Genomic DNA, 25,148 nt, shown 5'->3' on the forward strand with positions numbered 1-25,148 from the left:
CCAATATATATACTATCATCCTGATTTTGTGATCAACAAAACAGGTCGGGCACAGACTCCGTTATAACATGCTTCTTTATTCTTAGATTTAAATGTCCATATGACTCGTTTCGGCCGCAGTCCTGCAGCCTTGATCACATATGTGCTACGTTACCATCATGTCTTTTTATCTGCATTTTTTAATTTTTCTACTTTACAGTGTGCATTTTTTCACAACATAATCACTTGATTATGACCATGTGACACATTGGCTATAAATATAGAAAAAAATCCAACTTAATAGTCACAGACACATAACACCAGTTACTTGATATTTAACACAGCATGAAACTAAATCATTGTATCATCGTTTTCCAAAAATATTACTGCATAGTGCACTAGGAGAACACTAATGAAAAACTGATAATTTGTATTACTCATGCAAAAACATGTATTTACATATATAATATAGATGAAAACTGAAACGTGTTTCTTGAATATCATACTGTACTGTAAAAAAGAGTAACTGAGTTTATCTACCCACATTATAAACATAAATTGGGGTGTATCTCTGAATAGTATTAATACTAAGCAGACTCACAAGGCGGACAGGATGATTTGGTGTCAGGACAAATGGAGTCATTTCGAGCCAAGCTTCTAGATCAAACGTGCTAAGTGCACAAGTGTACAAAGTGCTTACGTCTAAAGTGCTAGTGCTGTCTAAAAACCTTTAGACTCAACAAAACACCTAAAAACGTATTTTAATGCATAAATATATATGATTGTTTTTTATCATAAAGTGCAGAGTGCAATGGCTGATGTGCAAATCCTTACTATAATCAGATGTTCCAATTACAGGCTTTGATCTAACACCTCCTTAGATATAGGAGATGCTCTCAGTCTCAAACTTTCATATGTGTGGCCCTATCACTACATGATTGGATGTATTGGTGTAATATCATTATCCACCAAATCACTTTGAATAGAGATGCCAAGTAAATATTGTGAACAGCAGTATAAAGTGATCAAAGTGCCATTAAAATCTACAGTTATTAAACAGACATATATGTATTTATAAAATTTATAAATAATTGTATAAATCTTCACTCATATTGAGCCTATATGGTGTTTTAGTATTAAGTTCCAGTATGTAGCGTGTTTCCAGCTGTCTTAAGAGCTTCTCACGATTACCATCTCTTCTTAAAATGGGGACGTCAATAATAACATAGTATTTAAGATGGCTGAGATTGCTGTTATGATCCTCTTTGAAATGGCGCGCCACAGGATATGTCTGTTCGGAATTGACTATCTCCCTGAGGTGTTGTAAAATGCTCATATGCACTTGTAGCTGACCTTTATTCCCTCTTCCATCCTTCCACTATCCTTCGCAATCCAAATAACTGACTAATATCTACCACTCAAACTACTTTCATATTTCACCACTAATCCTTTATGGGTTCCAGAGTAGTGTGCTACTTGCCGAAAAAAGCGTGTTAACACCCCCTTCAGGGGTAACAAGCGCTATATAAATGCAAACCTTTTTCCCTCTTCTATCACTCCGCTATCCTTCTGAATTCAAATAACTGACTAACCTATCCACCACTCAAATTACTTTCATATTTCACTATACTAACTCAACTCTAATCCTTTATGGGTTCCGAAGTAGCGTGCTACTTGCCAAAAAAGCAGTATGACGCCCCGTCAGGGGTAGTAAGCGCTATATAAATGCAATTACAGTACAATACAATACAATACCCATCAAAACGGGTTCTCTAGTTATCGCATTAGCTTTGTTTATCGCTTTTTTGATGGTGTGTTCTGTGTAATCCTTGTGCCCTGAATCTTGTGGGCTTCAGTTTGACATTGTTTCAGATCACTCACCAAACTACAAATCCTACGCAATCGTAGCATCTCACCACAGGGGATGCTCTCTATTAAATGTCTCGGATGGAAACTTGATGCATGTAATGTTGAGTTTCCTGCAGTAGATTTGCGATGTAATTTAGAATGGAGTGAGTTGCTGTTAACATAAACTGATACATCGAGAAATTTCATGATAGTGGCAATGATGTTTGCAGTAAATTCTAAATTCATATCATTTTTGTTAATTTCAGTCACAAAATTCAGTGCCCCTCCACACAACAAATACATCGTCAATATAACGAAGCCAAGTTATGATGTTATTGGTCCACTCTCTATGGTGTACCGACCTGAGAACCTGCTCCTCCCACCAACCCACATGAAGATACGCGTAGCTAGGGGAGAAGCACGCTCCCATAGCCACGCCCCTTAAATGCTGGAAAATCTTGTTTTCGAACACGACAAAATTATTATTTAAACACCAGTCAATCATAGATAGAATTAACTCATTGTTTTTATATAACAGATTTGACCTGTCCTTCTAAAAATTTTCACTGGCTCTCAAACCATCCATGTGTTGAATGCTGATGTGATGTCCAATGACATTAAATTATAATTTCGTGACCATGAAATCCGTTTTAGTTTTTGTAGGATATTACCAGTATACCTTAAGTATGAGGGTAATTTATCCACAAATTCTTGTAAGAAATTGGCAACATATTGGGAATATATATATTATAAACTGTGAGGGTCCAAGTGTATTATATGGTATGGTCTTGTGACCTTACTGTGTAATAGAGGTGCAAAAACCATCTTGGGTCCAGTCAGACTCGTTTGTAAAACCTTAATCTCAACCCTGGGAAGTTATGGCTTCGGGCAGCAAGGCTTAAACAAAGGAACTAGTGTAAAGCGTTTAACATCCCCAAACGATGAAAAAAGGAAGCCACACAACACAAAAGAAATCCGACCCCAATTTTTAAAAAAAGATTATATTTTATGAAGTTTTAAAATCCAAGATGAGCAAAATCCACCAGATTTAAAGAAAACACATTAAATCCTAGGTTTGACTGCTCACAAGCATCGGTGACTTGAAAGTTTGTAAACTTTTGAAAAGTTTGTAAGAGTTGTGCTTGTCTACTCCGGCCCAACTTGGGTGACCAGATCTGACAGAGAGAAGGTCTGGGGGGGTAAATAAGGAGTATTTGGACAGTTACCTTGCCACCTAGGCATTCTCCAGTACAGTTCACAACTTTACAGCACGACAACCATAGCTTTCAATGGAGTGGTCCTGATGCTGTAGATGCAGGAGATGGAGGATGCTCAAGGATGCTGTGGGTGCTGTGTGGTCGATGGGGTTGTCCATGCAGTTACTCCTTGGTCTACAAGTCAGGTAGGGTAACTTTGGCTACAGAGGTAGAGATCCATTGAAGTCCTCATTGAGCCACTAGAAGGCCATTGTCGGAAAATAGGATCTGCTTTTATGGTTACCCCCACTTTATGCCTGGTGCTAAGCTGTTACTGACTAGTCTGACTGGGATCCTGCTAATTATGATCCCAGTCTATCTGCTTTCTCCCTTAAATTGTTATGTTCAGTACTTAGGTACATCCCAGATTGAATACTAGGGTACCCTTATCGGACCCTTGTATATGGTACTAAGGTACCCAGGGCATAGGGAGACCATTCAAAATGGAACTACAGGCCTACCATTGCAGAATGTGTAAGCTGGTGCTAGCACCACTTACTACAGCTATAGGTTTCCTATATCTGGGGTCACTGCACTTAAAACCTATAAGTCACCCCTGTAGCAGGCCTTATCAATCCTGAAGGCAGAGTGCTTGGTTCTAAGTGTGAGGGTGCCCCTGCATAAACAGGACACCCCTACAGCCTATGGTGTCCATTCTTCCGGGTTGTAAGTGAAGCAGCCATATGCTATATCGAGGGGCATCACATAATTATACGATGACCATCTCGAAACTGATGCAACTAATCCTATCATGTTTGGTATTAAACATGTTGGAATCATACCCTCACACTGTAAACGGTTTTGGAGGTATGATTCCAAGCACTGGAATAGCCCTCTGTTAGGCTCTCAGTGCTCCAGGTGCCAGCCTTCTTGACACGAACAGCACAAAATGGTTGCTGCTGACCAGAGACGCGATTCTGCCCTCCTGGTGTTGAGCCAAGCTCAAGCAGGGGAAGGCAGAACAATAGGCATCCTGTCATAGGGAGGTGTGACCACCTCCCAGACTGGCTTTAGTGTATTGGGGCAGGGTGGATGCGCTTGCAAGTGCCACTCAGTCTGCAGGAGGGGCACATTTGGTGTCCCCATGCATAGTCCAGTTCAAACCAGCTCTGGGAGCAGTTGGCTCCTGCTCTGGCGCAAAACTGGACAAAGGACATGGGAGTAACCCCCCCACTGTCCAGACCCTCCCCTAGGGGGGTCCCCTGAATCGTCTCAACCCTTTCCTTAGGGTACTTAAGGGTTTACCTGTGGGTGGGTCCCTATATTCGTCGTGGGACAAGATTCAGAACAGATCAGACACCACTTCTTCTTCTACCTTCTGGGCACTCTGGAATCGTTTGTGCTCAACTTCGTCTTCCTTCCAGTTTGCTGCATCGTCTGTGCCTGTGCACCATACAGGAACCTTCCAAGGCCAGTGGGCATCAAAGACACCTGAAGAAATCTCCCTTAAAGTGAAGGAGTCACTTCCCTGCATATGCAGGCACCACAACTAAGTCGACCAGTCTGCTGATCCTGAGCTCCTCCAGACTCCGTAATGCTCTACAACACAGGTGGTGGTTCTCCACAGCTCTTGAGGCCTGTCCTGCCCTCTTACCAAGTTTGAGGCCAGTATCCCTCGTGGGGGCTGCAATAACCGAACTCCTGTGCACCGCGACAACTTTCAGTTGCAAAGGCTTGTTGGCTTCCTTCCAAGAAGATCTTTGGGCTCCAAGTAGCCCTAACCTTAAGCACCTTCAGTGACTAGAACTTTCTGCCACACCATATCGTTTCCATCGTGGCCTGCATCTTTTGGTGAGCTGCTTGAGGTCTTCTTGCGACTCCAGTGCCTCCAGCCTGTGGGTCCCTTTGAGGGTCACCTATGTTTCTAAAAGGGCTCCCCTGATTGCTCGGGGCCTGCCCTGACTCCCCTGCTTGTGGTGAGCCCCTGGACCTTGCTGGTCCCAACATTGCACCTTCTTAGACTTCTGCGTTGGTTGCATTTGCCCTGGCTTATTGGTGCTCCCGCCGGACACCGACCCCTCAGCACTCGACATCTGATGTGGGACAGCTCGTGCACGGCTCATGGTCTTCCGAGCGTCGCCTGGTCCTCAAAGCTGCGGAGTCAAAGTCATCGTCATCTCTCCTGCAACACCCAACATCAGAAGGCATTCATCTTCCAAGTCTCCTGGTCACTCCTGAGTGACATAGACTCTGTTCCCTCTGCTTGCTGGTAACTCTCAACTAGAATCTACATTTGGATTCCACCAGACACTTTCTCCTTCTTCAGCAGCGGCACTTTCCTGAAGTCCTCCTTTGGGTTTGACGCCGTTTTCCGACACCACTTCACACCTATGCACCTGGCCTCCCTGGTGTAGGTAACGTGGGTACTAGGCTATCCACGGGTGGGGTGGCTCTTCAACCTTCTGTCTTCCACGGGGTTGGTTCATGGTCCAATGGGAAGGGTCCTTAATCTTTAAAATGTGACTTACCCCTATAGTTGTACGGAATACGCGGCTATGTTCCTACACTGCACATGCTCTTCTTGGGGTCTCTATCTACTTATCTTGGTTGGTTCCTTGGGTCCCCACCATTTCTACGGCCTCTCGACATTGTCTTGACCCGAGTCGTGGTTCTTATACCACTTTCTTATTATATGGTTTGGTCCCCCCCCCCCAGGGTCCACTGTGTATTCTGTGCTATTTGCTGTGTTTCTTTGCAAAGTATTCTGTGCATTGTGATTATCTCCTGATAGGAGATATCTAAACGTGTTAGAGAGTATAATATAATAAATACATATTTTTATAAATACCTTGTGTGGTTCTTTTTCACTTAATCTATTCTATATGATTGCATTCTGGTAAAACAAGCAACTTGACACTCCTTCTGGACTAATCCTGAAGGTTGCTCTCCACTGCTACCACTTAGAGAGCTTTCTAAGGTTGGCCAAGACCTCTTAAATCACTATAAGTGTTGTCTGGACTGGCGCAAGGACCCCACTTACATTAGTGGACATCATATACCAGGCCAGCTACTCACAGCCATCTCCTGCTGAGCTACTGGTCTTCATCCACAGTGGTTCCAGTGATATTGTTTGTGGAGGCTGGTATCCCTCTTTGGTGAAAAATCTGGGCTCATATGACACTCCAAGGTCCAGCAGACTCAGGTGCAACCTTTGGCCATCCAGGATCGGTCTCTTGAGAAGCCCAGTGACAGTCCACGGTAAGTCTTCAGAAGAGCCTACTTACTTGCCAAATTGGCCTACTTCAGCATTGATGCACCTGATACTGGTTCCAGCGGTCATCCAACTGATCCTTGGAGTCACTTATTTGTTCTGGGGTTTGGGAGTGACTTTTCCTCAAGCCAGGAGCCACGGGCACAGTCCTCTCTTTGCTAGCCCAAGGTGCGGCAGGTGCAGTCCAGCACATGGTGCCAGTCCCGACGTCAGCAGGGCAGTCCTTGTTTGGTCCTTTCTCCAGTTCTGGCATGATCTGAGGTTCAGGGTGGCAGGCGATTGCTCTATTTATGCCCAGAGCGTGCCCTAGTGGATGATGCAGTCACTAGCCAATAGGCTACCAGGTCCCCTCCTGCTCCTTGACGACTTTCATGCGATGTGTGGCATCTTGCAATTCCAGAGTGCACTATTCTGTCCACTCTTGAGATGTCTGAACCCTTCTTTAGATGTTAGGAGGTTGGTAGCCCACCCTAAAGGTGTGGCTACCTGTGAATACATGCCAAATATGTGTTTGGGCACCGGTCTCCCCTCTCAGTTTCCACTGCCAGTTTGTCTACCTGAACAAAGGGTAGCCCTTCAGCAGTGTGATTGCCATTTTCCCACTCTGAGTGGCTTCCTGTGAAGGCGAGGTAATACCTTGCCCTGTAGCAGGCTGCTATTGTTCCTAAGCCTGAGACTCATTCACACTTGAAAGCTGGTGGTAGCATGTGAGCGTGTGAAACCACTGGACAAACTGGGTCACAGAATGACTACTTTCTAAATGTAATTTGTAAAAGGAAAGGGGGATACCTTTGAGCAAAATGGGGTTGGATAGGTGCAAGAGACAGTGCCTAGCAACAAAACTATCCTGACACCCAGCACGCTCTTGGGTTACTCATGGTGCAAGCTACCTATATACGATAGATTGGACCAACTCACAGGTCCTTTCAGTTGCACCACTTCAATTGACAAGGCCACTTTTTCACTCACTTATTATTACCTTTATCACCCCCTTTTTAGTCCTGAAGAAGCACTCTGGATCTCCTCCTGAGACCATGTGAAGCTTGAAACATGTTAACCTACTGCATTTCACTTTCATAAATAGCACAACATAATTTTAGCTACTGAGGGTCATAATAACCTGTGAGCAGCACTTAACCTATTGGTTTTTTAACCATGACAGAGGGGTCCTCTTTTTTAAATCTACACACTTTGTACACCCCCTAGTCATTCTTAACCCACCACCTACCTCTCACAGAATCAATACTGGCCCGCACACACCTTACAGCTTGACAAACAAAAGATCTCGACTAAAGAGACCCGTAGGGCATTGCAGTGCCGAACCAATGAGGAGCACCACCCTATGATGAAGCATAACATCCTTCAGGGTTTGTGAGGGCATCAAGTATAAGTCTCTCTGACTTTATCTATCTCCAAAATGACATCTCCAACACCTCTCTCCTAGGAACAGCAACTCTCTTTAGTGAATCATTCATTACTTTCTAAATGTTACATTTCTTTAAACATGATATTAAATTCTACTTTGACATCAAATTTAATGCCACGATTAATTTGATACCCTTAACAGTATCCATCTCAGTAATGCCATTCAGAAGTTAGCCGGGCTGAGTGGTCAGCCCGTAACTCTGTGTTGGCCAATGGAGCTACTAATCTTCCACAGCAAAACGAAAATTTGGAAATGTTGCTAACAATGCCCTTCTTCATAATATACAGTTCCATGCTTTAGGGCTCAGTAGGGCTTCCTTAAGGGAGACTTACATATATTGTTATGGGGAGTGGGGGCTTTGCCATTGGTTTTAATGTCAAAGTCGAACTATCAGCTGTAACACTGTCCTTCCAGTCTGCAGTGGCAGTTTGAGAGCCATTCTGTACTTCGTCATGTGCAGGGTGGCACTATCAGTGCTGCAGCCCTGGGTGGACACTCTGCATTTCATGCCCTGGGTACTCTGGGTACCATATATTAGGGACTTGTAAGTCAGTCTCTGCCAATTGGGGATAGTCAATTCGACATACACTTTGTAATGGGTTAGAACACTAGCACTGAGGTCTTGTTGGCAAGCCTCAGTTCACTCTCAGTCACAAAACCGGCAGCTCCTGTCCAAAAATGTGGGGGGTGAACTTGCAAAAAGACTTATTTCCTTACAATAATATTGCGGTACATAGGAATATAATATTTTGATTTCATTCACCAGAAAACGTGGTGCAGGAATTTTCATGTACCTGCAATACTAAGGTGTATGCATTCATTGCCTGCCACTCATTGCTGTCGAAGAGCTTTTGCACAAATATTGCACGAAGATAAATTACACTAGTGTTCCTCTGTCTTGTGTTTCTACTGTCTACCACAGAGGCCAAAAGCCTTTTGGTAATCACTAGCTGTGGTCCTTTTTAGCTGTTTCCAAACAGATGGAGTTATAAATCGAACTAGTAGTTTTCTGCAGCAGGGTGCTAAACAACCTTGTTCACTCTGCGGGAGTGTCTGTGTGTGGGTAAAAGAGATGCAAGAAAATACAGTGTTACATTATTCTCAGCTTTGTTTGGGAATACACTGTTGCAGTAGGTTTAGCTTTGTTTTGGAATACAATCTTACTCTATATTCAGATTTGCTTGGGAATGCAATGTTACATTATGATCAGCTTTTGAAGTAGGCTTAGGTCTTTTTGGCTCTGTGTTCCTGGGCAATAAACAAATCTGTAATGCCTAAAGGTAATGGATTTTGCTGCAGTCCACTTTATCGACCTTGACAACTGAATTATAAATTCTGAGGTGCAGCATGTTCTACTGCAGATCGCTTGATCATCAACCCCCGCCATTGCACATGTTATGAAGATATCAAATACATTAAAGAAAAAAATAGGTTCCATCACAGAAAGAAAAAAATAACATAGTTCTTTTGTTTTATTTTCCCTTGTTTGCCCAGCTCATGGTGGCGCCTCATTCTGCCATAGATGTTCCCGTTCAGTTTTGTCCTTCCGCCCTGGGAACAGCCAATCACCGAGCATGCATCTACTTCAAAAGCCAGCAGGTGAGTTGGTCCTTTCTTTCTTATGTTAGCAACACAATTCATCAAGCATTGAAAATCTGTGATTTTTTGTTACATGCAAGAATTTTTTGCAGAGCCAACCATGAGTCTATATTTTGCTCTCTGAAATGTCAAATATGTATTAATGTATGTGCATTTATATGTTCAAGTATTTATGTGTTACACATAAGGAGCCAGGTAGCCGTACTAAATGGGCTTGCCCTATGAATGTTAGTCGATTTGGTTGATATGCAAACGAAAAACTTTGGAATGCAGAATCACATTTTTTCCACACACATTGTTATACTTATGCCTAAATAAGTATAGAATGTTGAACATGTCATGTATTGTGGGGTTTGTAATATGGAATGTTAAGAGCGGCACTTGAAGTTGGCTCTCAGCGCTAGCAGACATGTTGGCCGTTACATTAAGGATATTACAATAAAGGAATGGCTTCATTTGAAAAGGTGTGGAGAGTACTTAGCAATAATTGTAAAGTTTTGAGGAAGAAACAGCGTGCACCTCGGCCGCAGCATCCAGCTCCCCAGCAGTGTTCCTACATCATAAGGGAGGTCGTAGCCAGGCAACTGTAGCTGATATGCCTTTTTTTTGTTAAATATCTTTTATTGAAGTGTTAGAGAATCAACAAGAGTAATATGTAATAAATGCATAAAAATAAGTTAAACTATGTAAGAATACAATTACTAAGAAAAGAAAATATAAAATCAATAGCATGGGTTTAAAAGGTATAAATTAGACATAACATTTTATAATAAAAAGACAGCAGGGGAGAAAGGGGAAATGAGAGATTGGAAAATAAAAAAGAGAGAAGAAATAGGATGAAAAAAGGAAGCTAAAAAGAGAGGAAGGATTATAGGAAGATAAAGAGATAGGAAAAGGGATAAGAACTAAGTAACAGGTGAGTGAGAGGATAAATATGTAGTAAAGGGTAACCAGTACAGTAAATCAGATGTAATCTTTTGATGAACAGATAATGAAGAAACATTGGCTATTCTATGTTCATCACAGATAAAATTCCGCCACGTTGATATAGATCACTTAGAACATCATTCCAATTGGAACGTATAGCCTTAAAATCAATTGTAATGAAAAGATCAGACAACATAGTTTTAGTTGAACGATGGTCAAAATAAGGTGCAGTGGACCCAAGGAAAACATTCTGAATTGATACTTGAATATTACATTGAAGAATCTTTGAACATTTGGACAAAATAGCTTTCCAGAAATTAAACACACGAGAACAACAGTAGAACAAATGAGTTAAAGTACCAATAGAAGTAGAACAAGACCAACATGATGGAGAAGAAGTTAGAGCAAATTTTGAGATATTTTCCGGGGTGTTAGAACTGTTCTATTATAAAAAAAATTAAAATCGAGATTGTGTGATATGTGCAGCTTTTGAGGTTCTAAATATTTTGAGACATATTGTGTCCCCTAGATGAACAGGAAATGATATAGAGAGGTCAGTTTTCCATAACAATTCAGTAGAGGTTATCGATCATACAATAGTGGGGGACAATAAAATATTATATAAAAAGGCAGCTTTGGGAATAGAATTGTGGATAATATCACATAATGGTGTCAAGGGTGTGAGGGATACAGTGTCAGAAGGGAAATTGTTAGTTACTAAAATAGATTGAAGAGCAGTTAAAATTAGGTTATATTCCTGTAAAAAAGAATTTGATAAAAAATATTCAGTTTGTAATTGAAGAAAAGGTATAACAGAGTTCTGTTTTGCAAATTGATGAACAGACTTAATACCATTCTCCTTCCAATAATTAAAATAAAATGATTTACGTCAAAATTTATGAAACATTTTGTGCGAAATAGAAGAGGCTAAAAAATATTGATAAAATTAAAACTTGTAGAAAATATTGTATATAACAGATATTGAGAATATTTTAGAATTGGGTTCTTAGAAATAAAAGTGCATTCTGATGGATACATCTGCCAGTGGATTCCTCACCTTGTGAATATCCCCTGCGCCAGCATTCCACAGAACTTTTTTCCCCAGCTCTCTACGCTGACGTGGACGTCATAATGCTTCGGCTCCGCTCGCGACTCCGTATGACGTCACCGGAGCCATAAGAGAGCCACGTCGGCGTGATGACGTCAGTTCCCTTTTTTTCGCACCGTCGACGCGTAACGGTTTTCCAGCACTCTCCTGCTACTTTGTAGTCTTGTAGTGGGTTACTGTTGTGAATTCACCATGTCTTCGACTAGGAAGTCAGGTTTCAAACCTTGTAGGGAATGTGGGGGCCACATGTCAATGACGGACCCCCATGAAGATTGTTTGTGGTGCCTTTCTTCTGACCACGGCGTGGAGGACTGTTCCAGCTGCAGAAGAATGAACCCCAAGGCCTTGAAGGAAAGAGAGGCGAAGCTCTTCATGGCCAAGGCGAAGAAGGAAAAGAGGGTTAGGAAGAAGGAGAGATCGAGGCCGGAGTCGTTGACTTCGCACTCTTCGAAGTCGAAGAAGCATCACAAGAAAAGAAAGCATAGCTCTCGGCGCCGGTCTTCGAAGAGCAAGGCTTCGAGATCGCCGTCGCCTCGACGTCGAAGTAAGGATGTTGTATCTCCTTCTCCATCTCCTAGGAAGTCTCCAGAGAGGTCACCTTCGCCGAAGCGGATTCCGGCACGGTCCCCGGCACAGTCTCCGGCACAGTCACCGGCGCAGTCTCCGGCGCCAGTGGAGTCTCCTGCTTCTGACGTCGAGCAAGAGCAAGAAAAAGAGCTTTCTCCAGAGCCGGCTTATCCTGTGGCTCCTGTTGAGGACTTTTCGGCTCCGGTTCCAGGTACTCCTCAGCCGGATTCGGGATCAATCCCTTATCCGCAGTTCCCGACTCCGGGTGCGGATTCAACGCATTTTCTTAATGCGATATATGGGATTTTTCAACGGGCTGCCTTCCCATCCGGCGACACCATCTGGTCCCGTGGGTCCTATGGCATACACCTTGGGAGTGCCGCAGCATTATGCTCAGGCCCCATTTATGCCCCTTTTGCCAATGGCTCCTTCGTGGCAGTTTCCGGCACTGTCTGGGGATCCATCTCGGCTTCGTTTGGATCGGCCTTCTTCGGAGCCCTCCTCGACGCCGTTGCCGACTCCGTCGGCCCCACGTCCGGCGGCGCCGACTCCGGCGCCGCCGACTCCGACGCCGCCAACTCCGACGCCGCCGACCCCACGTTCGGTTCCACCAACTCCGCGTACGGCGCCGCCGGCGCCGGTTCCTCGGATCCGTTCAAGGAGAGAGGCCCAGAGAATCTTAGAAGAGGAACGTTATAGGAAGGATGTGGAAGAAGGTGAGGTGGATACGTCTTCGGACGACTTTGAAGGCATTCAAGATGCTAGTGGTCTTGATACAACTCCGGAGTGGGAGCATTCTTCTTCTAGATCCTCGCCACTGCAAGAACTGGCTCCCTATCATATAGTTATTAAGAAGTCCGCAGAGTTGCTGGACTTGCAGTTACCCTCTGCTGAATATAAAGCAAACCTTCTAACTGAGGTTCTACATTCGCCAGCTTCAACTATTGAACCCTTGTTGCCTTTTAATGAGGCTATCTTGGAGCCAGTTATGGACGTCTGGCGTAAGCCACTCTCTATGCCGGCAGTCTCCAGACAGGTGGCAAGGAGATATAGAGTGGCTCCTGGGGATTCAAGTTTTCTATCTTCCCACCCTTCTCCAGAAATCCTGGTGGTGCAAGCTTCATGTTCGAAGCATTTTTCAGGAGCCTTCCCTCAGACTCCTGCGGATAGGGAGTCTAAAAAGGCTGATCAGGCAGCTAAAAGACCTTTTCTTCAGGGAGCATGGCGCTTAAATCCACTAATGCCACCTGCTTACTAGGGCGCTACGTTCATGCTCTTATGGACTCTATAAAATCATTAGCCCCTAAGCTGCCAGAAGGAGAAAAAGCTCCTTTTATGGAGGTGGTCACTGACACTCAGGCTACTGCAAGGCAGGTAATTCAGTCGGGACTTGACACGGCTGATTCTGTGGCAAGGATAATGGGATCGTCGATAGCCACTAGGAGGCAAGCGTGGCTTCGTTCTTCTGGCTTCTCTACTGATGTTCAAGCCACTTTGGTAGATTTGTCTTTTGACGGAGAAAAACTGTTTGCCGAAAAGGCTGATTCCGCCTTGCAAAGGTTTAAAGAGAGGAGGGTAACGGCTAAATCTTTAGGATTACAGACTCCTGCTAAGGGATTTGGTCTTAGAAAATTCAGAGGCTTTGGGAGATCCTCATTTCGTTCCTTCTGGCAACCTCAACAGCAGCAGCAACAACAGCAGCAGAATCCCCTCTATAGGTCGTATAGAGGAAGGCAAAGGGGACGGAGAGGTTCTGGCTGCAACCCATCTTCATCTTCGGCCTCCTCTGCTCCCAATGAAGCTTCAGGGAAGCAGCCCTAGATCCCAAATCCTAGATCATGTGAGACCTGTGGGGGGTCGGGTGTCCCACTTTCTGCGAGGTTGGAAATCTGTTACAACCGACCTTTGGGTTTTAAACCTCGTGGAGACTGGTACGCCCTTCCCTTTTGGGAGTTTCCTCCCCCTTACCCTCCTTGCCAGGGTTACTGCTCAGAAGACCATCTGCTTCTTTTGCAGAAGGAGGTTCTAGCTTTGCTTCAAAAGGGTGCGATAGAGGTGGTTCCAGAGCAGGAAAGGGGTCAGGGATGCTGCTCCCGGTATTTCCTGATTCCCAAGAAGGACGGCAGATTGCGTCCGATCCTGGACCTCAGAGTCTTGAATTTTTACCTGAAGCAGGAGAAATTCAAGATGCTGACCCTTGCGCAGGTTCTTCAAGCATTGCAGCAAGGAGACTGGATGGTGTCGATCGACTTGCATACTTCCATGTCCCAATCCTGAAGTTGCACAGGAAGTATCTCCGTTTCACGGTTGGGTCGCAACACTACCAGTTTTCGGTCCTCCCGTTTGGTCTTACTACCGCACCTCGAGTCTTCACGAAGATGATGGCGGTGGTGGCTGCCCATCTCAGGAGGTCGGGGATTCCAGTTTTCACCTACCTGGATGACTGGCTTCTGAAGGCAGAGACCCCAGAGATGGTGCAACATCATCTGTAGGTAACATCTCAGCTGTTATTCGACTTGGGTTTTTCGATCAATGTGCCCAAATCTCACCTGGTGCCCTCTCAACGCAACCTGTTCATAGGGGCAGTACTGGACACTACTGTGTGTCGAGCATTTCCTCCTCCTCAAAGAATTCTCGACATACAGGAAATGATTCCTTTGCTCCACAACGGAGCGGTTGTTCCAGTTCTGAAGGTCCTTCGTCTGCTCGGTCCGTTCGCTTCCTGCATTCTGTTGGTCAACCATGCACGCTGGCACATGAGGGCGCTCCAGTGGTGCCTCCGCAGGCAGTGGTATCAGCACAACGGAGATCTCAGGGAGTCTATCAGGGTCTCCAGAGAAGCTGCAGCGGATCTATCTTGGTGGAGCGTGGGGTGCAATCTGTCTCAAGGAAAGCCCTTTCATCTTCCTCCATCGGTGGCCACAGTAATAACGGATGCCTCCACCCTGGGGTGGGGTGCTCATCTGGGTGATCTGGAGATCAAAGGTCTTTGGTCTCCAGAGGAAAGGTTGCTTCACATCAACCTTCTGGAATTGCGGGCGATCCGTTTGGCACTCAAGGCCTTCCACCTTTCCCTTCGCAGTCAGTCTGTTCAAGTCCTGACGGACAATACTACCACGATGTGGTATGTCAACAAGCAGGGAGGAGTGGGGTCGCATTGTCTCTGCAGAGAGGCTCTGCGTCTATGGTCCTGGGCTCAGATTTGTCTAATGGCAATTCATCTGGCTGGGGTGCTGAACGTACTTGCGGACAGTCTCCGTCGGCAGTTCTCTGCCGACCACGAGTGGAGGCTCCATCCGGAGGTGGTTCGTCATGTCTTTCGGACGTGGGGGATGCCTCGGGTGGACCTATTCGCCACCCGCGAGAACCCGCACTGCCTGTCATTTTGCAGTCTCCAGTTTCCGATGCAAGGGGCGTTGGGAGATGCGTTTCAGTTGAGTTGGGGCTCGCAACTCCTTTACGCGTTTCCTCCCATACCCTTGATTCCTCGGGTTCTGAGGAAGATTCGCCAAGACCGGGCCCAAGTTATTTTGGTCGCCCCGGATTGGCCAAGAAGGGTGTGGTATACAGATCTTCTCCACCTCTCCTCGTGCCCTCCGCTCCGTCTCCCTCTGAGGGCAGACCTCCTCTCGCAGTTGGAGGGGCAAGTTCTACACCCCCACCTCCAGGGCTTACACCTTCATGCCTGGAGATTGAACGGGACAACCTGAGTTCCTTCTCTCTCCCGCCTGAGGTGGTGGATGTTATTTTATCGGCCAGGCGACACTCCACCAAGTCCATTTACTCATATAGGTGGTTTAAGTTTGTTAAATGGTGTGGAGAGAGATCCATTGACCCTTTAAAAGCCCATCTTTCTGATGTGCTTCAGTTTGCTCTTTCCCTGGCTCAGCAGGGCTGTGCTGTGGCCACGGTCAAGGGCTATCTATCGGCCTTATCGGCATTTCTATGTCTTCCTGATCAACCGTCATTATTTAAATCTCCTATTGTACTAAGGTTTATCAAAGGACTTACAAACAGGTTTCCACCTACTCCTTTTGTAATGCCACAGTGGGACCTTAATCTTGTCTTAACTTTTCTGATGGGGACTCCGTTTGAGCCTCTTCATAGTTGTCCTTTGAGGCTGTTCTCCTTTAAGACGGTCTTTCTTGTAGCCATAACCTCGGCAAGGAGGGTGAGTGAGCTTCAAGCTAAACCCCCGTTTTTAACATTACATGCTGAAAGGATGGTACTCAGGACCAGGGCTGCTTTCCTTCCTAAAGTGGTTACTTCGTTTAATTTGGGGCAGTCTATTACTCTCCCTGTTTTTTATCCGCCTCCTCATCCCTCCAAGGAGGAGGAAAGGCTTCATTGTCTGGACCCAAAAAGTGCTGTGAGCTTTTACTTGGACAGAACGAAAGACTTTCGTTTGGACGATCAGCTCTTCGTGGGCTATGTTGGACATTCTAAAGGAAAAGCTGTGCACAAGCGCACTCTATCAAGATGGATCATCCTTGCCATCAAGATCTGCTATGCCCTGGCTGGTAAGGTTCCTCCTGAGGGTATTAGAGCTCACTCTACTAGGGCTAAGTCTTCCACCTCTGCTTTGGCCAGGGGTATTCCTGTGGCAGACATTTGTAAGGCCGCGACTTGGGCCTCCCTCCATACCTTCGCAAAGCATTATTGCTTAGACTCTGAGATGAGGAGGGAGGGCCACTTTGCGCGCTCTGTCTTGCAAGACTTTTTGGTATAGGAAGGTGGACACCCTCCTCCGGGAGTGGGACTGCTGTGGGAATCTATTCACAAGGTGAGGAATCCACTGGCAGATGTATCCATCAGAAGAACAAGTTACTTACCTTCGGTAACGCTTTTTCTAGTGGATACAGTATCTGCCTGTGGATTCCTCACTGGCCCACCCGCCTTCCCGTTGTCCACCTTTGTATACCTTAAAAGATGTCATGCTTGAGATGTTGTTATGCTTTGTAGCTTCATTCTTTCTGGTACATTGGTAGGAAATGCTTGTTTTCTTTAGCTTTCCTTTTGTTTATGTACTATGTATATTTGATTGTATATTGTATAATGTGTATAGTTTGAATCTGTTGTTGGTCCACCTATGTGCCTCGGAGGCACGGAAAAAATGGGTGGAACTGACGTCATCACACCGATGTGGCTCTCTTATGGCTCCGGTGACGTCATACGGAGTCGCGAGCGGAGCCGAAGCATTATGACGTCCATGTCCACTAATGAAAAGTCCTTTAGTAAAAAATGTTCAAATACAATCCAACGTGATATCAGAAAATCTTGAAGTTCATTAGTTAAAGTATAAAACTGTCCAATTAAGAAAGCAGAGTGAAAAAACACTTAAAATCAGGAAAATGAACACCTCCTTCAGTCTTCGGACGTTTAAGTTTAGATAAGGCAATACCGAAGTGTTTATTATTCCAAGGGAATTTGGTACAAATAGAATTCATCTGAGAAAAATGATTAGTAGATATTTTAAAAGGTAGCTTAGACAATATAAAAAAGGACATGTGGTACAATCATCATTTTATTGGCATCTAGTCTGCCACACCATGATAGATGAAGAGGAGACCACGATGAGAGTAAGTTTTGAATTTTTAGTTTGAAGGAAATAAAACTATAACTAATAATACTGGTAATGATAGGGGAGAACCAAACACCAAGATATTCAATTTTGGAAGGGCACCATGTGAAATTAGTATCCGTAAACATATATTGATAATAAGAGGAGTTTAATGCTAGAATTAAAGTTTCTGATGGATACATCTGCCAGTGGATTCCTCACCTTGTGAATATCCCCTGCGCCAGCATTCCACAGAATTTTTTCCCCAGCTCTCTACGCCGATGTTGACGTCATAATGCCTCGGCTCCGCTCGCGACTCCGTATGACGTCACCAGAGCCATAAGAGAGCCACGTCGGCGTGATGACGTCAGTTCCCTTTTTTCCGCGCCGTCGACGCGTAACGGTTTTCCAGCACTCTCCTCTTACTTTGTTGTCTTGCAGTGGGTTACTGTTTCTGGATTTACCATGTCTTCGACGAGGAAGTCAGGTTTCAAACCTTGTAGGGAATGTGGGGGTCACATGTACATCACTGACCCCCACGAAGATTGTTTATGGTGCCTTTCTTCGGACCATGATGTGGACGACTGCTCCAGCTGCAGAAAGATGAATTCCAAGGCCCTGAAAGAGAGGGAAGCGAAACTCTTCATGGCCAAGGCAAAAAAGGAAAGGAGAGGTAGGAAGAAGGAGAAGTCGAAGCCGGAGTCGTCAACTTCGCACTCTTCGAAGTCGAGGAGACACAAAAAGAAGAGGAAGCATAGCTCTCGGCGCCGATCGTCGAAGAGGAAGGCTTCGAGGTCGCCGTTGCCTCGATGTTGAAGTAAGGAATTTATTTCTCCTTCACCTTCCCCTTCTCCTCGTGTGTCTCCAGAGAAGACACCTTCGCCCAGGTTGACTCCGGCGCAGTCACCGGAGCCAGTGGACTCTCCTGTTTCCGACGCTGAGCAGGAGCAGGTGGAAGATCTTTCTCCAGTGCCAGCTGAACCTGTGGCTCCAGTTGAGGATACTTCGCCTCCGGCTCCAGCTACTCCTCGACCGGATTCAGGGTCGAACCCATACCCGCATTTCCCGAGTCCGGGCGCGGATCCGACGCATTTCCTCAATGCTATGTATGGGGTTTTCCAAAGAGCTGCCTTCCCATCCGGTGCACCTTCTGGTCCCGTGGGTCCAATGGCGTATACTTTGGGCGTGCCGCAACATTATTCTCAGGCACCTTTTATGCCCTTCTTGCCGATGGCTCCTTCATGGCAGTTCCCGGCTCCGTCTGGAGATCCATCCTCCCGGCCTCAACTGGATCGTTTGCCTTCTTCGGAGCCTCCCTCGACCCCGGTGCCGACTCCATCTGCGCCGCGCCCGGCGCTGCCTACTCGTCCGACGGCGCCGACTCCACGTTCGGTGCAGCCGACTCCGCGTACGGCGCTGCCTACACTGTCCCTTGAATCCGTTCTCGGAAAGAGACTCAGAGGGTTATGGAGGAGGAACGATATAGGGAGGAAGCGGAGGAAGGTGAAGTTGGTGATTCCACTGGTGAATTTGAGGGCTTTCAGGATGCAAGTGGACTTGATACTACTCCAGAATGGGATAATTCTTCTGCCAGATCTTCTCCTCCACAAGAATTGGTTCCTTATCATTTAGTCATCAGGAAGGCTGCAGAGTTGTTGGACTTATAGTTGCCCTCTGCAGAGTATAAGCAAAACCTTTTAACTGAAGTCCTTCATTCGCCATCTTCCATTGTTCAGCCCTTGTTGCCCTTTAATGAGGCTATTTTAGAGCCTGTTATGGACGTTTGGCGCAAGCCGCTTTCTTCACCTGCAGTCTCCAGACAAGGGGCAAGGAGGTATAGAGTAGCTCCGGGAGACCCGAGCTTCCTTTCCTCTCACCCTTCACCAGAGAGCCTTGTAGTGCAAGTTTCCTGCTCGAAGCAGTCTTCAGGCGCCTTCCCTCAAGCACCAGCTGATAGGGACTCTAAAAAGATCGAACAATCAGCTAAGAAGGTCTTTTAATCTGGAAGCATGGCGCTTAAGTCAACTAATGCCACTTGCTTATTGGGGCGCTACGTTCATGCTTTGATGGAATCGGTGAAGCAGTTAGCCCCTAAACTGCCTGAAGAGGAGCAGTCCTCTTTTATGGAGGTTGTTGTGGACACTCAAGCTGCCGCTAGGCAAGTAATTCGGTCGGGCCTAGATACGGCTGATTCCGTGGCTAGGATTATGGGATCTTCAATAGCCACTAGAAGGCAGGCTTGGCTTCGTTCTTCGGGCTTCTCTGCTGATGTTCAGGCCACTTTAGTCGACTTACCCTTCGATGGGGAGAAGCTTTTTGGGGAAAAAGCTGATACCGCCTTGCAAAGATTTAAAGATAGCAGGGTTACTGCGAGATCTTTGGGTTTGCAGACGCCGGCTAAGGGGTTTGGTTTCAGGAAGTACAGAGGATTTGGGAGGTCATCCTTTCGTTCCTTCCGTCAAGCTAAGCAACAGCAGCAGCAAAATCCTCTCCATAGATCATATAGAGGAAGACAAAGGGGCCGGAGAGATTCTGGTCGCAATCCCTCCTCATCTTCAGCCTCCTCTGCTCCCAATGAAGCTTCAGGGAAGCAGCCCTAGATCCCCCATCCTAGATCATGTGAGACCTGTGGGAGGTCGGGTGTCCCATTTTTTGCGAGGTTGGAAATCGGTCACGACGGACCTTTGGGTTTTAAACCTCGTGGAGAATGGTTACGCCCTTCCCTTTTGGGAGTTGCCTTCCCCTTACCCTCTCTTGCCAGGATTTCAACAGAAAGAATTCTCGATATTCAGGAGATGATCCCTTTATTCCACAATGGAGCGGTTGTTCCAGTTCTGAAGGTCCTTCGCCTGCTTGGTCTGTTCGCCTCCTGCATTCTGTTGGTCAACCATGCACGCTGGCACATGAGGGCACTCCAGTGGTGTCTCCGCAGGCAGTGGTATCAGCACAACGGGATCTCAGGGAGTCGATCAGGATCTCCAGAGAAGCTGCAGTGGATCTGTCTTGGTGGAATGTGGAGGGCAACCTGTCTCAAGGAAAACCCTTTCATCTTCCTCCTAAGGTGGCCACAGTAATATCGGATGACTCCACCCTAGGGTGGGGTGCTCATCTGGGGGATCTGGAGATCAAGGGTCTTTGGTCTCCAGAGGAAAGATTGTCTCATGTCAATCTTCTAGAATTGCCGGCGATACGTTTGGCGCTCAAGGCCTTCCTCCCTTCCCTTCGCGGTCAGTCAGTACAAGTCCTGACGGTCAACACTACTGCGATGTGGTATGTCAACAAGCAGGGAGGAGTGGGGTTGTACCGTCTCTGCAGAGAGCCATTGCGGCTCTGGTCCTGGGCTCAGGACCATCGGATTTGCTTGATGGTGAATCATCTAACCTGGGTGCTGAACGTATGTGCGGACAGTCTCAGTCGACAGTTTTCCACCGACCACGAGTGGAGGCTTCATCCAGAGGTAGTTCAGCACGTCTTCCGGACATGGGGGACTCCTCGGGTGGACCTTTTTGCCACTCTCTTGAAAGCGCATTGCCCGTCATTCTGCAGTCTCCAGTTTCCGATACAGGGGGCGTTGGGGGACGTGTTTCAGTTGAGTTGGGGCTCACAACTCCTTTACGCGTTTCCTCCCATACCCTTGATTCCTCGGGTTCTGAGGAAGATTCGCCAAGACCGGGCCCAGGTTATATTGATCGCCCCGGGTTGGCCAAGAAGGGTGTGGTACACAGATCTACTTCACCTTTCATCGCACCCTCCGCTCCATCTCCCTCTCAGGGCAGACCTCCTCTCGCAGTCGGAGGGGCAGGTTCTACACCCCCACCTCCAGAGCTTACACCTTCATGCTTGGAGATTGAACGGGGCAACCTGAGTTCCTTCTCTCTCCCGCCTGAGGTGGTGGATGTTATTTTATCGGCCAGGCGACACTCCACCAAGTCCATTTACTCATATAGGTGGTTTACGTTTGTTAAATGGTGTGGAGAGAGATCCATTGACCCTTTAAAAGCCCATCTTTCTGATGTGCTTCAGTTTGCTCTTTCCCTGGCTCAGCAGGGCTGTGCTGTGGCCACGGTTAAGGGCTATTTATCAGCCTTATCGGCTTTTCTGTGTCTTCCAGATCAGCCGTCGTTATTTAAGTCTCCTATTCTTTTAAGATTTATCAAAGGTCTTACTAACAGGTTTCCACCTACTCCCTTTGTAATGCAAACAGTGGGACCTTAATCTTGTCTTAATTTTTTTGATGGGGTCCACTTTTGAACCCCTTCATAGCTGTCCTTTGAGGCTGTTGTCCTTTAAAACGGTCTTTCTTGTAGCCATAACCTCGGCAAGGAGGGTGAGTGAGCTTCAAGCTCTTAGTTCAAAACCCCCGTTTTTATCCTTACATGCTGAAAAGGATGGTCCTCAGGACCAGGGCTGCTTTCCTTCCTAATGTAGTTACTCCCTTACATCTGGGACAGTCCATTACTCTCCCTGTGTTTTATCCTCCCCCTCCCCCTCACCCTTCCAAGGAGGAGGAAAGACTTCACCGATTGGACCCTAAAAGAGCTGTGAGATTTTTTTGGACAGAACAAAGGATTTTTGTTTGGATGATCAGCTCTTCGTGGGCTATTTTGGGCACTCTAAAGGCAAGGCTGTGCACAAGCGCACTCTGTCCAGGTGGAACATCCTGGCCATCAAGATCTGCTATGCCCTTGCTGGTAAGGTTCCTCCTGGGGGTATTAGAGCTCATTCAACTAGAGCTAAGTCTTTTACATCTGCTTTGGCCAGGGGTGTTCCTGTTGCAGACATTTGTAAAGCCGCGACTTGGGCCTCCCTCCATACTTTCGCAAAGCATTATTGCTTAGACTCTGAGATGAGAAGGGAGGGCCACTTTGCGTGCTCTGTCTTGCAAGACTTTTTGGTATAGTAAGGTGGACACCCTCCTCCTGGAGTGGGACTGCTGTGGGAATCTATTCACAAGGTGAGGAATCCACTGGCAGATGTATCCATCAGAAGAACAAGTTACTTACCTTCGGTAATGCTTTTTCTGGTGGATACAGTATCTGCCTGTGGATTCCTCACTGGCCCACCCGCCTCCCCGTTGTCCACCTTTGTATAACTTAAAGGATGTCTTGCTTGACATGTTGTTTTATCTGGTACACTTATGGGAAATGCTTTTGTTCCTTAGCTTTCCTTTTTGTATATGTACTATGTATATTTGTTTGAATGTTGTTTACTGTGTATACTTTGAATCTGTTGTCGGTCCACCTGTTCGCCTCGGAGGCACGGAAAAAATGGGTGGAACTGACGTCATCACGCCGACGTGGCTCTCTTATGGCTCCGGTGACGTCATACTGAGTCACGAGCGGAGCCGAGGCATTATGACATCCACGTCGGCGTAGAGAGCTGGGGAAAAAATTCAGTGGAATGCTGGCGCAGGGGATATTCAAAAGGTGAGGAATCCACAGGCAGATACTGTATCCACCAGAAAAAGCGTTACCGAAGGTAAGTAACTTGTTCTTTAGGAAAATTTAGTTTATAACCAGAAATTGTAGAGTAAAATGTTATTTCTTCTAAAAGAAGATTTAATGAGGAGAGGGGATTAGACATATATATTAAAACATCATCAGCATAGGCCGATACCTTGACTTCAAAGGAATTGTGTATAAATCCTGATATAAGTGTGTTAGAACAAATGCATTCAAGGAAGGATTCTAAACAAAGAACAAAAAGCAAAAGGGAAAGGGAGCAACTTTGTCTGGTGCCACTTTGTAAATTAAAATAAGGAGAAAAGCGTCCATTAACAAACACACTAGCAGTAGCACATGGATCAAAGTTTAATAATTTAATGAAGGAAATAAATTTAGGGCCGAAGCCAGACCAATGAAGAGTGGTAAACATATATTGCCAATTAATGCTGTCAAATGCCTTTTCAGCATCGAGCGACAAGGCTGCAAGAGGAGATTGGTATTTCTTACAGAATGTAAGAATATTGAAAAACATTCTGGCATTATCAGCGGCAAGTCTACCCTTAATGAACCCAGATTGATCAGGTTTAACCAGTAAAGGAACAACACGTTCTTGGTGGGATGCTAACATTTTAGAAAATATTTTGCATTCATAGTTAACTACGGAAATAGTACGATAAATCTTACAAAGGGTATGATCTTTTTCTGGTTTAGGGATAATAACAATCAATGCTTCCAAAAAAGATCCATTAGCTTGTAAACAAAAAGAAAATGAATTTAAAAGGTCAAGTATTTTAGGAGCAAAAATGGAAGAAAAAGCGGAAAACAAAACAATAGAAAATCCATCAGGACCTGGAGCTTTACCATTTTTTAGGGACTTGATAGCATCCGTAATCTCCTGAAGAGTTATGTCAGTTTTTTATGATTAAAATTTATCAGGGATGGAAGGAGGACTAGGAAGACCATTAAAAAAAGTATTTAAGCCATGCTCTGATGGTTAAGTATTCTCTGAGTATAGTGATTTATAGTGGTTTTGGAAAGTATAAGAAATATCAGTAACCGAGGATGCGATGTTATTGAGTTCATTACGAATAGAGCCAATGTTTCTACATTCAGATTACATTTTTTAATAATTAGTCAACATTTTGCCAGCTTTATTTTGACCTCCATGATATTTTGATTGAACTTCAAGCCAGATGATACACGTGTCAGTGGTGGCAAGCATACTTGGCCTTAATCAATTCATGTAAGATAGAAGAAGATTTAGACATAAAATAAGTATGTTCAAATGTATTAATTTGTTGTAATAATGTATTATATTGGGAGACTGCTGCCTTTTTCTGTTAATTACTTTTAGAGTTTTATATAGCGCTGGCAAGACCCGAGGGTATCAGAGTGCTAGATCAGTATATGTTTTCTCAAGATAACAAGTGCAATCACATCAAGGGAGTTAGATCAAGTCCAAACAGTGGATGTGCATAGCGGAGGAGAAGGAGAAATAGTGGGATGGGGATTCCAGGCGGAGCAGGGGGCAGCGAATGATAATCCACTTGTTGAGATGTCGATTGAGGAGGAGATCCAGATCTGCTGCAGGAAACATTGAGAATGTGCATGAGATGTGTCAGCACCTAAACAAGAGTGACATCACAGAGAGAAAAAGAGTCGAATTTACAAAAAATAGCCATATAGATTAAACATAGAAATAGAGAAACAATGAAAAGAACATGAACATAGCAACAAATTTAGTTCAGCAGGATAATCAAAGGATCATGAGGAGCCTTCATATGTAATTTTACACAAACAGGGATACAGAATTCCATAGCGAATGTTCAACTGCCGCATTTGAGGATAAAGAGTAAGGAATTATTTTCTTTGAGCATTTATGTAATTGGAGAGGTCCTGAGAAAGGAAGATATTGTGACCAGACCAGACAACGTTTTTCTTTACCTGCCTCAAGACTCACATTGTTGTGTTTCGATTTAAGTACCTGTATATAGGTTTCCCTGAATCATGTCCTTATATAGGCACAATCCGCTTTGCCCTTATTTAGGCATAGAATCCCAGTCCTTATTTAGGCATTAACCATGCAATCCAAATACAGGCATGGTCACCTACATCCGTCGATCCCACGTCACAACGAGTTCTTAGAAACCAGACCCTTAAGCCGATCGGGACTTTGCCTAGCTAGGATTATTGATTTCTCCAGGAACTCATCTATTATGCATG

The 25,148-nt window shown here is 45.3% G+C and overlaps 1 protein-coding gene across 1 annotated transcript in view; it reads left to right on the plus strand.

Moving 5' to 3' along the window:
* CFAP47 (cilia and flagella associated protein 47) overlaps positions 1–25,148 on the plus strand; it is a 2,697,962-nt gene that overhangs the window by 1,887,052 nt on the left and 785,762 nt on the right. Inside the window, exon 55 of the mRNA XM_085622577.1 lies at positions 9,215–9,319. Within this exon, the coding sequence (XP_085478703.1) occupies positions 9,215–9,319 (105 nt within the window). The remainder of the gene's footprint in view (positions 1–9,214; positions 9,320–25,148) is intronic.

The sequence above is a fragment of the Triturus cristatus genome, chromosome 8, assembly GCF_964204655.1.
Source record: "Triturus cristatus chromosome 8, aTriCri1.1, whole genome shotgun sequence".
NCBI classification, from domain to species: Eukaryota; Metazoa; Chordata; class Amphibia; order Caudata; family Salamandridae; genus Triturus; species Triturus cristatus.